The following is a 14,419-nucleotide window of genomic DNA, read 5'->3' as shown; positions in this document are numbered from 1 at the left end:
GGCCAAATATTGTATTGCCCCTCCCTCGGACCTCTTGTTCAGTAACAAAACCATGTGCCAGGAGGGCACATTGGAGCAGCTCCCAGACTGCAGTGGGCTGCTGGCCCTAGCCAGAGCCTCAGCTCTTGGCTTGCCTCTGCCTGCCACCATTATTCCAGTTTCTAAGACCTCAAGATCAGCCCTCCTGATTTGGGGCTTTAAGCCAATTCCCTGAGACTCAATGTTATGACATCTTCATTCTAAATAAGCCTCTAACCCTCTCGGGATAAGTTCAGAATCCAGGATCCTGCCTTGCTTATAGTGTTACTTCCTGCCTTCCTCAGGTGGGTACCTGTCTAGATAGCCTGCCTGGTGTCTGGGTCCCTCTGGGGCTCTTCCCTAGCATTGCCCGGGGGGGGGGCTTGCTGTTAGACAGGCAGGCCTGTGACATACAACCCATGTGCCAGGATGACTCACTGCTGTGTCCCACCTGTGTGCTGTGTGTCCACATTGACCCTCTTTCCATATATATATATATATATATATATATATATATATGCATATGTACACACACACACACACACATGCAGATGCCCCCAACCCACACAAACCCTATACCCCACATCTGTCCCAGGCCATCAGATGCCAACATGGTATCTGCTGGACTGAAATGTCTCCTGCCCCTGCAGCTGAAACCATGTCATCAGGACTCAGGTCAGTAGTGCCTTGGTCTGCAGTTACCAGCCTCACTCAGTTCTGAGTGGGTTGGGGTGGGGGGAGCAGCACTTGATTCCCTAGGCATTCCTGGATTCCACATGGAGCTAGGTCTCCTTCCCTCCCTCCAGGGATGGGAGGGCTGATGAGGCAAGGAGTAGCACTGTCCCACAGCAAGTAGCACGAGGAAGAGAGCAGCAGGGACATGCATTACTACAGTGACCTAGCTCTCCCTCTCCAGAACCAGGCCAGGGCAAGCAGATACCATCAAGTCAAGGGCCCTGCCAAGTGGTGGGCCAGAGTCACCCAAAGGATTTTCTGGCCTCATTCAAAGCACACCCTCTTTTAGGAAGACTTCTTGGCTTGACCAGAGGAGAGATCCCCTCTATTCTCTGATCTCTAGCCCTATATTTGGAATTCCCTGGGCAATCCCCGCCGTCTTCCTCACCTAACAGCTATCTCTTTCATGCACTAGGCTGTTGGTCACAGGCTATAATGGGGACTTAAATCAGCATCTTTATTCTCATCACTGTGGGAGCTAGGCAGGTTGACCATATTAGAGCTGTAACCTGTCAGCTGCACCAGCCCCACTGCCCAGGCCCAGTCAAATGAGAGGGGACATAGTACAGGGTCATATGCCCCCTGTGGACACCTAGGGTAATGAGAGGGGACATCACCCATGGCCAGGATGCCCCTGGGGTGCTGTTTGAACAGCACTTACCAATCCTCAGGGCGTGGGGACTGCAGGTGACCATCACAAGCCACACGGGAAGCAGCACCAAGGGTGTGGAAACTCGGGGCATCTTCTATAAATCCTCATGGAGCCCTCTGCTGGTCTGCGCATGACATCACTCTGCAAGAGCGAGGTAGGAGCACATGAGTCCTATGCTCCTGGTGGGAAGCCACCATCCAGTCCAGTGACCCCAGGCACCTGCTCCACCCCACCCCCTAGAGTCTCTATGGGCAAACAGCCCTCTACAGAACGGCTGACAGTGCCAATGGAGAGTTCCATTCAAGCTCCAGGCCTGTCTTTTCTCTCTATTCCAAAGCTCAGGTTCCAAATTCTTCCTCCTTGTCAAAGTGGAGGCAGGTGGTGTACAGTGGCTGAATGATTCACGGGGCTCCACTTTTTTAAAATCTCAAATTTGGGATGAAGAACTTCATCTGATCCTAAGGAACAGGAGCTGTGGATGAGCAGCAAGGGGCACAGTCAGGTGGCTATGCCAATGCCCAGACACCCCTGCACACACTGCTCCCTGCGCAGTGGTGTGGGGCAGTGCTGGATCCCAACCCAGCTACTCAGTGAACCAGCGGGTGGCCTTCACAAGGACTTCTCTTGTTCACTCAACCCAGTTTCCTCACAGGTAAAAGTGGCACAACACTACCTGTACTGTAAAGAGGAACTGAGGACTAAGGCAATGTATGGCAGAAGAAGCTGCCATTCCTTGGGGCCTGGCCCAAAGGAGGAACAGTTCAGATGTCAGTTCCTCCCTCACCTAGATGGGTAGAAGTTTATTCCCAGGTCATCATCAGCTGGTTCTCACACGTGCTCCTGCCATCTGCTGAAAACTATCTCTTTCTCATTCTTCCTGCATCAACCTCTCTTCTTCCCTGGGCAGGTGGATCTCTGATGTTGAAGCCAGAGCTTTGGAGGGACTGCCTCTCCCAAAGGCAGCCTAGGCATTGTCCCCTCACTGGGGCCTTTCCAACACCCCAAGATCAGAGTCTGTGGGCTGCCAGCTCTGCCCCATCATGGGGGTGAGGATGGGGCTGGTGAGCACCTGGCTATGCTATTGCTGGGTCACTCTTGGTTAGGAAAGCAGTATCAACAATTCCCACTCCCACCTTTCACAGACAATCCAATAGAAACATGGGCAAAAGGCGAGAACTCAAACTTTACCCATAACTGTATCCAAAGACCTGGGAACATTTGAAAAGGCACTCAGCTTCACTGGGCTTCAGGAAAATGCAATTTTAAACCACAATAAGATACCAGTATAAATCCACCAGAATGACTTCTAAAAAAGACAGGTCAAGTGCTGGCAAGGCTGTGGAGGAATTGGAACTCACATAATGTCAGTGGGAGGGCACATGGATAGAACGGTTCTTGGAAAACTGGTGTACTAGAGCTTTGCACACACCCTCCTGACTCCACAACTCCACAGCCAGCACACATGCACCAGAAAAGGATGCACATGCTCACCAAAGACAGACTAGAAGGCCCAGTGCAGTACTCAGAATTCCTCCAAACCGGAAGCTACCCAGATTGCTACCAGCAAAATGGAGAAATACAATGGAATGTTGTATGGAAACGAAAATAAATAATGATGAACCTCTTAAACATTACATTGAGCAAAAGAAACCAGGCACAAGAGAATGTACAAATGTGAATTCTATCCACATACAGTGCCAAAACAGACACAAAACCATCTGTGCTGTTCGATGTCTAGTTAGTAGTTACCCTTGGGGATGGGTAGCAACTAGAAGGGGATGTGTGGGGTCCTCAGCAGATGCTGGGAGCACCCTTACTCTGCATGCCAGTTATATAAGCATGTTCAGTGTGTGAACACTCATTGCGCTGGATTCCTATGTTCACTCTTCTGTATGTTTAATCACATCCTCCCACCTCCCCACACATGCTCAGTGTTCCAGCCTTGCCCAGTAGCTTGTGGTTTCCTGTGCTTGCCATGCTCCCTCTGCCTGAAGGGACTCCTCTCCCCAACCCCTGCCACTTGTCAGAACCAGGAGCCTCTTTACAGGCCATCACATTAGCCTATAGTGGCTCAGATACCAGCACTTTTCCCTCTGTGGCAGCTGTATTTATGTGTCTACACCTGAGATGCATGTGGGCTTCTAAGGGCAAAAACTGTTTCTAGTTTACTATTGTATCCTCAGAGCCTGCATACAAAAAATAGGTGTACAGTCCTTATCTGCTCAATAAATGGAAGGCCTTAAGCAATGCCCCCTACAGGGAGACAGAGGAAAATAAAAGGCAAAGACAACAATGCTGTTGGAGGCCTAGAATCTGTGTCCTTTAATTCATGGATGTTGGTGAAGGGACATAATGACAGCAAACAGTGTCAAGGAAAGCTTTACATCCTTACTCATTACAGATAAAGTCCATTGTTCAGTGACTGTACACTACAGTGCAAGCTTGACTGAGGAGGAGAAGGGGGCAGAAATCTTGTCTGTCTCATTAGGGCCCAGAAGAGTGCATGACATATATTACAGTGTCAATAAATACTTGTAGAGTGGGTAAATGAATAACTGTCAAAGAGGAAAGAACTGTAAAAATCTGATTAGTCTATATAAAAGTAGTATTAAATATAATCATTTATGTCAAATGCCCACCATTGATGCCCAATCAGCAGGAGCATACTAATTTTGCAGGGTGCTAAACAGGTGTCAGATTAGCCTGTGTGTTATAGATTTTATATGATGACAGAGCTACGCAGTTCCTACAGGCTGACTTTTGTCTCTCATAGCCCTGAAGCCTGGCTGATCTTGGAGACCACATATAAGGACAACATTGGCTGAGGTCCAGGTCTGCTCTTGGCTTCAGCAGTGTGAGCTTGGGCATAATGATGAGAAATAATCTCCTCCTAAGCGTTTGTTTAATGACATACCTCCTGCCTCACACGCACTCAATGATCCGGGAATAAAAAGAACCATCATGTCACCTGTTTGTAATGCTCAAGAGTGCAAAATTTGGCATATGAGAGAAAAAAGATAAAACTCTCAGATTCTTTATCAAAAAATACAAATAAATGTGAAGTCTATTTCCACTTTAATGTTTAGATGAATCTGGCCTTAGAATCTAACATTGTAGCCTTTATTAACTGAGAGTATGTTAATAAAAAAAAGTCATCCTAGAGATATGCATTTTCCTGCTCACATTATCCCTCTCTGGGAGTTTCACTGCTACCCATGGTTTATCACCATCCGCACAGTGTGGCTTCTAAATTAGATCCTTAAGCCCAGGACACTTGCACTTAGCTGCCTCCTTAAATCGCCACCTGGATGTCCCACAACCCTTTAAACAAGCCTCATGCTAAAGAAAGGTGTCCTGCCCTGGCTGGTGTAGCTCAGTGGATTGAGCGCGGACCTGCGAACCAGACAATCGCGGTTCAATTCCCAGTCAGGGCACATACCAGGGTTGCAGGCTGGTTCCCTGCAGGCCAGTTCCCAGCAGGGGATGCATGAAAGGCAACCATACATTGATGTTTCTCTCCCTCTCTCCTTCCCTTCCCCTCTAAAGATAAATAAATTTAAAATAATAATAATTAAAAAATTAAAAAAAAAAGAAAGAAAGGTGTCCTCTCCGCCTCCCCCATGAGCTGCTTCTCTTACATCTGCTCAGCACTGCAGTACACTAGTCACCCAAGCCAGAAAGTCACCCTAGATTTCTTTTTCCCCACATCATGTCAGTCACCAAGTCCTGGTAGCTCTGCCACTTCAACACCATGACCTTCTCTCCATTGCCACTGACCCTCTCCAACCCAGACATTTGTCGGCAACAATGGTCTGAGACCTCTGCCATAGCAGCCTTCTTGGTCTCCATCCCGCTAGCTTTTCCCTCTCCAGTAGCTCTCCTCACAGCAGGCAGGATTCTTACCAAAGTGTAAATTTGATAATGACATATTCCATTGCATCAGAGATCAAGGGCAATTCCTCCCTCCCTCCCACAATCTGGCTTCTGATCTCCTGTCACTGACACCCATCCCCTTGCACCTGACACCCCAGGAGAGCTCAACCCTCAGCTCCCTCAGAATGCCGCTTCTGCCTGTGCATGGAATGCAGTCTCATCCCACCTTGGCCTGGACACGACTTTTCCCTGGCTCAACTATACTTCTTCTCTAAACTGTCTGTGATCTTGCCCCACGCTGCTGTCACTCCACCTGAAATGTTCCTCATTAGGACACATGTTCAGCTTACGACAATGCTGCCTGTCTGTCCACAGAACTGACAGTTAAGGTGCAAAGCTGTGGCAAGCACCTAGCACATTATCAGACACATGGTAGGTGCTTGATTAATATTGGCTGAATGATTAAATGAAGAGATGGTGTCAAATGGCATCTTCTGAGTTTACACAAATATAAAATACATCCCCAGTTTGGCTTATACATTTTATATATTCTCTGTGGTTAAAACAAACAACCTGAGCAGTCATAATGCTATAAATCTGGGCAAAGGGTGATCACAGAAGTATGTTGAGAAGAGAAAGAAAGCAAACATTTACTGACTTTTTTTTTCTGTGCTTGGGACTTAGGCTCATAGTCACAGTTAAAAATGTGAGTGTGAGTCCAAGTCATTTACTAGCTGTATACCTTGGGCAAGTTAGTCAGCTTCTCCAAACCTTGGCTTCTTCATTTGTAATATGAGTGTGATAAAACTACCCTCAAAAATTGTTATGAGGAGTAATGATAAGATGCTTGTCCTGTGCTGCTTGCACTAAGTCTTTGATAAATATTAACTATGTGTGAACATTATATTAACCCTGTAAGACAGTGATGCATGCCACATTCCACAAATGTGGAAGCTGAGGCTCAGAGAGGTTCAGTAACTTATCCACTTGCTGCAAGTTGTGTGGTGCTGGGCATGCATTCAAGAGAGTCTAATTATATTGTAATCACAAATCCCATGCTCCTTCTTTGACTAGAATTAAATATGGAATTACTGGCAGAATTGAAGTCCAAAACAGGTACTCAAATATGGCTCCCAATTTCCAAGTTGCCTCTTAAACATAGCTGGGCCTCAATCCTGTACTCAGTAGATAACTCAGTAGGTAGAGAGTCTAAAAACAACATTTCTGTGCAACTGAGGACACTGTTTTGACACCATAGGATAGCCATACCCATCATAATGAGTGTCCAACATGGAGAGAAGGCAGGTTGAAACTGGCTGTGGATCTTATTCATGGTATACTCCCATCAGGCCCATTTCCTCATTGGCAACACGGGGATATCAATGCCTACCTCATGGGACGGTGAGCACCAGGATAGCAGGGAACACGTCGAAACTTCCCACCTGCGTTTCCTAGCAGAGGCTGGCACATAGTAGGCACTCAAAAATATCTGTTGAAACGATGAAAGAATCCAGTCAGATAATGTATGTGGAAAAGGCTCTGTCGATGTGTTTACTCATGACTTACACTCAAAGTCCCTGGCAAAAAGGACGCTACAATCAGGTCCAATCTCCCATAGTATGAGCACTCCTCTGAGTCCCCAGCCCTTGTTGTCAGCAGCAATGGCAGCACACTGCCCTGTGAGTGCTTGAGACACACTATGGAGCACTAGGCTGCTTTACCATTTACCTGCCCAGATGTCTCAACCAAACACCAAAAATCAGATATCTCCGCTTCTTCAGAAGGGGAACCTAATTTCCATTTTTTCAGAATTTGAAGTTTGATCACCTTCCACAAGCTGGGTCCTTTAATGTCTCTAAGCATCTCTGACCCCAGTTCTGAGCTGGTATTTCTAGTACCAGCTCCACAGGGGCAAAGCCTTCTTCTTCTTATTCACTGATACATTTCCAGCACCTGGAATAGTAGTGCCTGGTGCAATGCATCTACCAATAAGCAGCTGAATGTGTGCATGAGTGAATAAATGAACGAGTAAATGCTTATTTAGTAACTGCACTTATTTATGCCTGCTCTCTATAAGCAGACTGCAAGCTCCTGGGAGGCAGGGAAACACCTCTTTCAGCACGTATCTTCCTAAAACACTTGCTATACTGATTACCTATACAGGGTGCCTATACTGAGCACAGGCTTGATTAATGTTTGGTGATTCTGACTAGCCCTGCATGATACACATAAACAGGTACTACCGCCAATAGTTTATGGTGTTCCGGCAGTGAAGACATAACTGTGGGCAACAGGGTCTTGATTACACCTCATGATGCTCCAAGGCCCTGAAGACAAATGGGTGTGGGCTTCTCTGCCATTCCGACTCCTGCCTAGGAGAAACTTCCAGCAGAAGCCAACAGCTTGGGCAGAGCATCCAGGGGGGCGGGGTGGCTAGGGCAGTGGAGTGGGGCCACTGTGCAACTGAGGACACCATTTGGACAGGGCTCCAGGCCCTGTGGCCTCCTTGAGGGAGAATCAACCTTTGTGGCCTGATGCAGTTATGGAGCATGTGTAAGGGTCCTATCTCACCAGCAACATGTAGTTCAATACCAGGATGCAGGCTCTGTCCCTGGCACAGAGACCCAGGTGTTCACTAGCTCTGGGAGTCACCTTCTTGAGCTTCAGCTTCATTCTTTAAAATGGGGAAATTAGACTACATGATCCCCAAGATTCTCTTAAGCTTTGAAATTCTAGGAACTGTATTTTATGATAAATATTTACTTACTGCATGCAAAGTACTATTTCAGACTCATTGCTCCTCAGATGAATCCTGTGAGGCAGAGACTCACTCTCCCCACCTGCAGGTGTGGGACCCGAAGGTGGAGGCTGAGGGAGACTTGCCATGGGCACTCAGCTTCAGGGCCCACGCTCACCCACCACTCTGTACTGGCTCTCTCTATATATCCCAGAACCTGGCACATAGCTGGCACCTGAGGGAATGTTGGAATGTGATTATAATGATTAGCACAATGCTAAAAAAGAAGACAAGTGAAATTCAAGTAAGAAGGTCTTAGGCCCAACTGCACATTTTTCCCAAATCAGGGTAAGGGGGGGACAATAAGAGAAATATGAGTCTCGGGTGTCCTTTGGTGAAACAATCAGTCCAGATGTCCTTTAGTCTTTAGCATTTAGTACCAGGAGATGCCTCCAGGAGTTTATGATGAGTTAACATGGCAGGTTAGCAGGACTTGGTATCAACCTGGGAGCTGGACCAGGATGGTGGTCCAGACTCTGATGGTCAGGATAAACTGAAGAGCAGGAGCAGGCCCAGCCAGGCCTGACTTTAGAGGAAGATATTCAAGGAGCACAGCAACTGCAAGTATCTGCTGGCACACAGGGCACATGACTAGGAATAGTTGTCCCCAATCTTGGACACTATTGGGCAGGACAGAAGGAATCCCCAGTCTTTTTTCTGCCCTCTAAAACACTGCCTGTGTAGATTTCAGATTGACGCCCTTAATCTACCACTAAACAATCTTCCCTCACCAGGAGCCAGAGCAGGCATCCCTGTTTCCAATCCCAGCTGCCACTATGTGTCCTGAAGCTGGTTACTTAACCTCCAAAAATGTTATTTCCACAATTGTCAACAGTGGGTGACAATGCCTGCCTTGAAAATCTGTTGCAAGAGGATTTAGGTGCAATGCATTCAGTAAATTCAAACATCCTTGCTTTCCTCTCTCCTTTTGCATTCAGGGTCCCTCAGCCTGTGCACACAGGCACCCTGGCTGGCATCCACACTTTCTCCCAGTAAGACAGACTCCATACCTCTTGCAAATAATCCACAGCCTTTTCACCTCCACAACACTGCTCCACGTCAGGTCTATCCCTTAAGCTTTCCCTGAACAAGTCACTCCTCCTCTCTTCCTCAGACTTAGCCTGACATGAGAGAAAAGTCAGATTGGAGGTGGAAAACAGTGACCCTGGGCCCATCTCTTAACCTCTGGTGGGTTCCATTTCCTCTTCTGTGACAGGGGTACATGACAGTCCCACCATCTACCTTCCAGGGTGCTAAGGGGACAACGAGTGAAGCATTACTTTGCAGATAGTGAAGTATTTTTCCTTTAGCCTGGACTGGCCAAAGCACATATGTAGACTTACTGCTGCTACAGGATTTATACTTTATTTATTCAAAAGATATTGTTTACTGAATGTCTACAGTGTGGTAGGTAGCATTTAGGCCCTGGAATACAGCCCCTCTCCTTTGGAGCTTACAGTCAAAGAAGAAGATATTACTCCCATTTACAGATAGCTGATGCCATAATGATCGCTAATGCAGGAAAATGAGGATGCTACAGAGTGTGTGGCAGGGGCATCTCTGGAAACAGGAAGGGAAGGTGGCCCTGAGGATGAAGTGTTTGATGTGAGTTGGCCAAGTTCTTCAAAGGAAACATGGTGTGCAGGAAAAGGAGATCCCAGATGGAGAAAACGACATGGAGAAGACCCAGAGGCCTCTGGTGGGGTGCAGTGTGGGGAGTTCTAGAAGTCACAGGGAGCCCATACATAGGGCTGGAAAGCTAAAAGCATCTTCTCTGTGTATCTTGCGTTTTCATCCAATCTACATCCTTTCTTCCTCCCTCTCTCTCTCTTTCTCTTTTTTCTCTCTCTCCTTTTTCCCCCAAGCCCAGGAAGGCTCTACATCTACAGCTGATTACCTCCATGAACCTCATAGTGGACCCAGCATCTTTTGCACACAAGGTAAGGAGGCTACAGCATCCATATCTCCTTCCTGCTGCAAAGGAAGTGGTCAGAGGTGAGAAGAGGGAGTTAATCATCAGTTACAGAGAGCCAGTGGAAATAGAAAGAGGATCACAAGAGTCAGATGTAAAGGGCAAGACTGGTTCCGTCCGGGGTGCTGAAACTGTCCCTGGCATTTACAGGAGGCCACAAAGTTGGGCCTGGGGGAGCCAATCCATGTGAGCTGAGGTAGGCCACATTTTGAAATAAAATAGCCCAGTGCTGGAGCAAGCTGGAGCTGTTTGTAACACATTTACAGCAGAAAGACCATGTAGGAGTGTTGCAGAAAAAAAGAGAGTGAGCAGGGGAGAAAAGTGTGGAGAGAAATTGCTTTTAAGGACAACATTTAAATTACCTCTAGATAAACTCAATCCTCCCTCCCTGCTGGGGATCTGTCCTGGGGCAGATCTTGGAGGAGAGGGGCTATCCATGAGCAGCCTGTCCATACCCTGGAGCAAGGGGGTGTGTACTGCAACCTTCCATTAAGAGATCTGAAAAAAGCTGAGCTATGCAGCCTGGAGAACAGAATGGGGAGTGGACCTGTGTGATGGGGGAGGGGAGATACACTCAGAATTTAACCACTTGAAGATAGCAATTGGTTACTAAAGACTCATGAGTGTGCACAGAGAATCTCTAGCTCTACCCAGGTCAAAGCCAAACGGGAAATGCTCTGATGTTACCAATCAATAGAGAAGCGATGCCCAACCCAGAGAGTTGCTGGGTCCCAGAGTTGCTGGAGCCCACACCCCTTCTCATCCCTTGGCCTGGCTCCATCCCACCCACATGTGACCTCACTATGTCTGTCCTGTTCATGATCACTGCACATATACAAGTATATCAGCCTTTTCAATGTCTCAGCCACCATTATCACAAAGCAAGAATGTGTCTTTTTTTGTTTGTTTTTGAGTCCTGGCCAGAGCAGGTGAGTTGTGTGAATTCCTCTCAGAGAAATGCAGGACTTGCCCCTCAGTTCTTCAATGGGTGGGGAGGGGGATGGGCTATTAAGGCAAACAGGAAAGCTAGATATTGTAAAATAAAGGTCCATAACAAAATAAGTGGTCCTTTTCACAATGCAAAACAATGGACTTGCTATACTGGTGTCAGCCAACCTGAGCAAGCTCTGGGAATTATCTAAGAACACACACATGGTCCACTTCCACCTCTTCCCTGCCATCCGCCTCCATGAGCACTGATGGCCACGGCTTAGGGACAGACTGGCACCAGGTTCTGTAAGGAGCAGAGTATAGAAACTCCTCCAATGGGCTGCCCCCTGGAGAGGGTCTTTTGGAACTGCAATTAGGGATAGGAGGAAAGCATGCTTCTCACTCTGAAGTGTTTTCTACCATTCACACTTTAAACTCAGACATTAAATTGCTTTTTCATTTAAAAAAATCTAGTTAATACATTTTTAAAACACATTAAAGAATCCCACTTTCTCAATGATAGCTCCAAGAACTTGGCATTTCACTGAGCTCCCTGAGCCTGTCCCCTCCCCTACTTTGCAAGGCCACTAACACCTCAGGTTCCAGTGCTCACTGATTGCCAGGCCTCCCCAGGTCCCTTGTAGCCTCTCCAGACCTCTCATCAATGGCCTGGGCACTCTGGCTGCCAGGAAAGCATGAGCTAGGCTGCTGCTCAAAGCTGACCAGGGACTGTGACCACACTCCTCTCCCAGCCACAACCTAACCCCAACACTCACCTCCTCCCTTGCTGCCTCCACAGCTTCTGCCACAGTACTCACCCCTGAGCTTTTGCTCCTTTCCAACACACACACACCAGGTGCTCTGGCTCTTGGCCAGATCCTAGGCCCTGGGCAAGAGGAGGGCCCTCCCTCAGAAGGAGCAACCCTGGAGGGACCACTATTTTAAGCCACTGAGGGGCTCAGGAAGGCAGAGGGCACCCTCTCCAGCATCTACCCTGGGCTTCTGTGTTCATCAAGGACCACAGAACAGAGCAGAGCTTACACCCAGCTTGTCAAAGCCTCACCACCTTTCCTCTGCCATTGCCAGGAGATGTCACCGAAACCACAGGAAGAGCCATGTGAGGCTATAGGTTGGAAGTCCAGGGGCTAAAGGCTTTATCCTGCCCTTGTACAGTCTCAAGAAGACCTTGGGGAAATCCGTGGCTTCCTTAGCTGAGCAACAAGCCTAGGGACCTTGATGAAGGGGGTATACAACCATGAGAGCCCAGCTCCAGCTACCAAAAGGGGAAAGGCTGCAAGTGCTGTGCCAAGGGGCTGAGATACTGGTGGGGCCCAGACAGACCTCCCAGATCCCAGCAACTCTGTAGCACTGTACCAGAGACTCCACACACCAGGGCACATTCAGCTCTGTGGTGTGCTGCCAGTACACTCAGCTATGCTATCTTCCCTCCAGAAGGTAACTAGAAAGGTAAAAATACCCTTGTGTGAAAAGTAAAAGTAAAGCAACACACTGGAGAACTTTTGGTGCACAATAGTAATGAAGCAGCTTCAACAAGGCAAGGCAGCCTTTGTAGCCAAGTGCAGAAGTGTTGAGAAAATTGAGACAGAAGATGTCCCTGGGCTGAGGCAGTGGGAGCAAGATTCCTGGGAGATGTGGGCCACATCATGGGCCCTGTAGCATGTGCTGGGTAGGAAGCAGACCTTATAGGTGTGTGCTTGGAAAAGCAAGTGGAGTCCCACGCACAATGACTAAACCAACTTGTAAGAAGCACATTGTGTCTGAGGGGCCCAGAGATAAGTGTTGGGGTCAGATTCTGGAGAGCCTTGAATATCAAGGTTAAGGAACTTGGACTTTATCCTCCAGGTAATAAAGAGCCATTGAAAGTTTTTGGGCACAAGATGGAGGTGTAGGTAAACAAGGCTCACCTCCTTGCACGACCACAGCAAAAATTAAAACTAAACTATAAAATAAGTATCACTCAGAGTCATCAGAAAATTGAGCTGTATGGAAGTCTGACAACCAAGGAATTAAGAAGCCACATTCATCCAGATGGGTAGGAAGGGTGGAGATATAGAGAGGCATGGAGATGTGGAGACATGGAATGGCTGGTCCTATGCCCACATGTAGTGGGTAGAAATGGGGAGCGATACTTGGGAGCGAGAGATCGCAGCTTCACACTGGACCACCCAGCCCAGGGCTCCAGCACCAGGAAGATAACTCCCCATAACTTCTGGCTATAAAAATCAGTGGGGCTTGGGGCAGCAGAAGAAACTGCAGGATTATCAGGAGGCTCCTCTGACAGGGCCTGCAACAGTCTTAGGACTTACACAGAATCATTCCCTCTGGGGTCCAGCAGTGGGGAAGCAGCTTGTAGGGCACCAGTGGCATATGGGGAGAATCTGAAGTGTCTGATATCATGGCAAGTGCCAGGGGACAGCTTCCTTCTGAACAAAACTCCAGAGTCTAGGCAGAGGCATCATCCCCTCTCCGAGCTATCCCCCACACAGAACCGCAGAAACAGCAACACTGTACCTGAGAGTCCATTACCATGGTTCACATGGGATGCCCTGCCCAGGCAATTACTTAAGGCTCTGCCCCATCCAACTTCCTGGGGTGCTTTTCTACAGCAGGCCATACTGGTAAGACAGGGCATCAGAGCAGCGCTACCTGATCCACAGAAACAAACACAGGGAGGCTGCCAAAATGAGGAGACAAGGAAATATGGCCCAAATCAGAGAACAGAACAAAGTTCCAGAAAAAGAACTAAATGAAATGGAGATAAGCACCCTATCAGATGCAGAGTTTAAAACACTGGTTATCAGGATTCTCAAAGAACTCACTGGGTACTGCAATAGCATAAAAAGACCCAGGCAGAAATAAAGGTTACACTAAGTGAAATAACAGTGGAGTGGATGAAGCTCAGAAACAGATCAATGATTTGGAATATGAGGAAGAAAAAATATTCAGTCATACCAGTAAGAAGGAAAAAGAATCTAGGAAAAAGAGGACAGACTAAGGAGCTTCTGGGACAACTCCAAACACACCAACATTCAAATAACAGGGGTGCTACAGGGAGAAGAGAAATAGCAGGAAATTGAAAAATTATTTGAAAAAAATGAAACAAAACTTCCCTAATTTAATGAAGGAAATACATGTACAAGTCCAAGAAGCACAGAGAGTCCCCAACAAGATGGACACAAAGAGGACCACACCAAGACACATCATAACTAAAATGCCAAAGGCAGCCCTAGCTGGTGTAGCCCAGCGGATTGAGCACAGGCCTGTAAACCACAGGATCAAAGTTCAATTCCCAGTCAGGGCACATGCCTGGGTTGCAGGCCCATGGCAACCATACATTGATATTTCTCTCCCTCTCTCCTTCCTTTCCCCTCTGAAGATAAATAAATAAAATCTTTAAATAAATAGAGGACTGCCGCCAAGA

At 47.5% G+C, this 14,419-nt stretch overlaps 1 protein-coding gene across 5 annotated transcripts in view; it reads right to left on the bottom strand.

The window, feature by feature from the left end:
- Positions 1-14,419, bottom strand: part of GRIK4 (glutamate ionotropic receptor kainate type subunit 4) — a 478,818-nt gene that overhangs the window by 310,771 nt on the left and 153,628 nt on the right. For all 5 annotated transcript variants that reach the window (XM_053670672.1, XM_053670675.1, XM_053670674.1 and 2 more), the window contains 2 exons: positions 6,669-6,767; positions 1,415-1,546 (listed from right to left, as the gene is read on the bottom strand). In XM_053670672.1, the coding sequence (XP_053526647.1) occupies positions 1,415-1,496 (82 nt within the window). In that variant the 5' untranslated portion in view covers positions 1,497-1,546; positions 6,669-6,767. The remainder of the gene's footprint in view (positions 1-1,414; positions 1,547-6,668; positions 6,768-14,419) is intronic.

The sequence above is a fragment of the Artibeus jamaicensis genome, unplaced genomic scaffold, assembly GCF_021234435.1.
Source record: "Artibeus jamaicensis isolate MK-2021 breed Jamaican fruit bat unplaced genomic scaffold, CSHL_Jam_final contig_601, whole genome shotgun sequence".
Taxonomy (NCBI): Eukaryota; Metazoa; Chordata; class Mammalia; order Chiroptera; family Phyllostomidae; genus Artibeus; species Artibeus jamaicensis.
The sequence above is the reverse complement of the archived record's forward strand: the minus strand, read 5'-3'. Positions and strand labels throughout refer to the sequence as shown.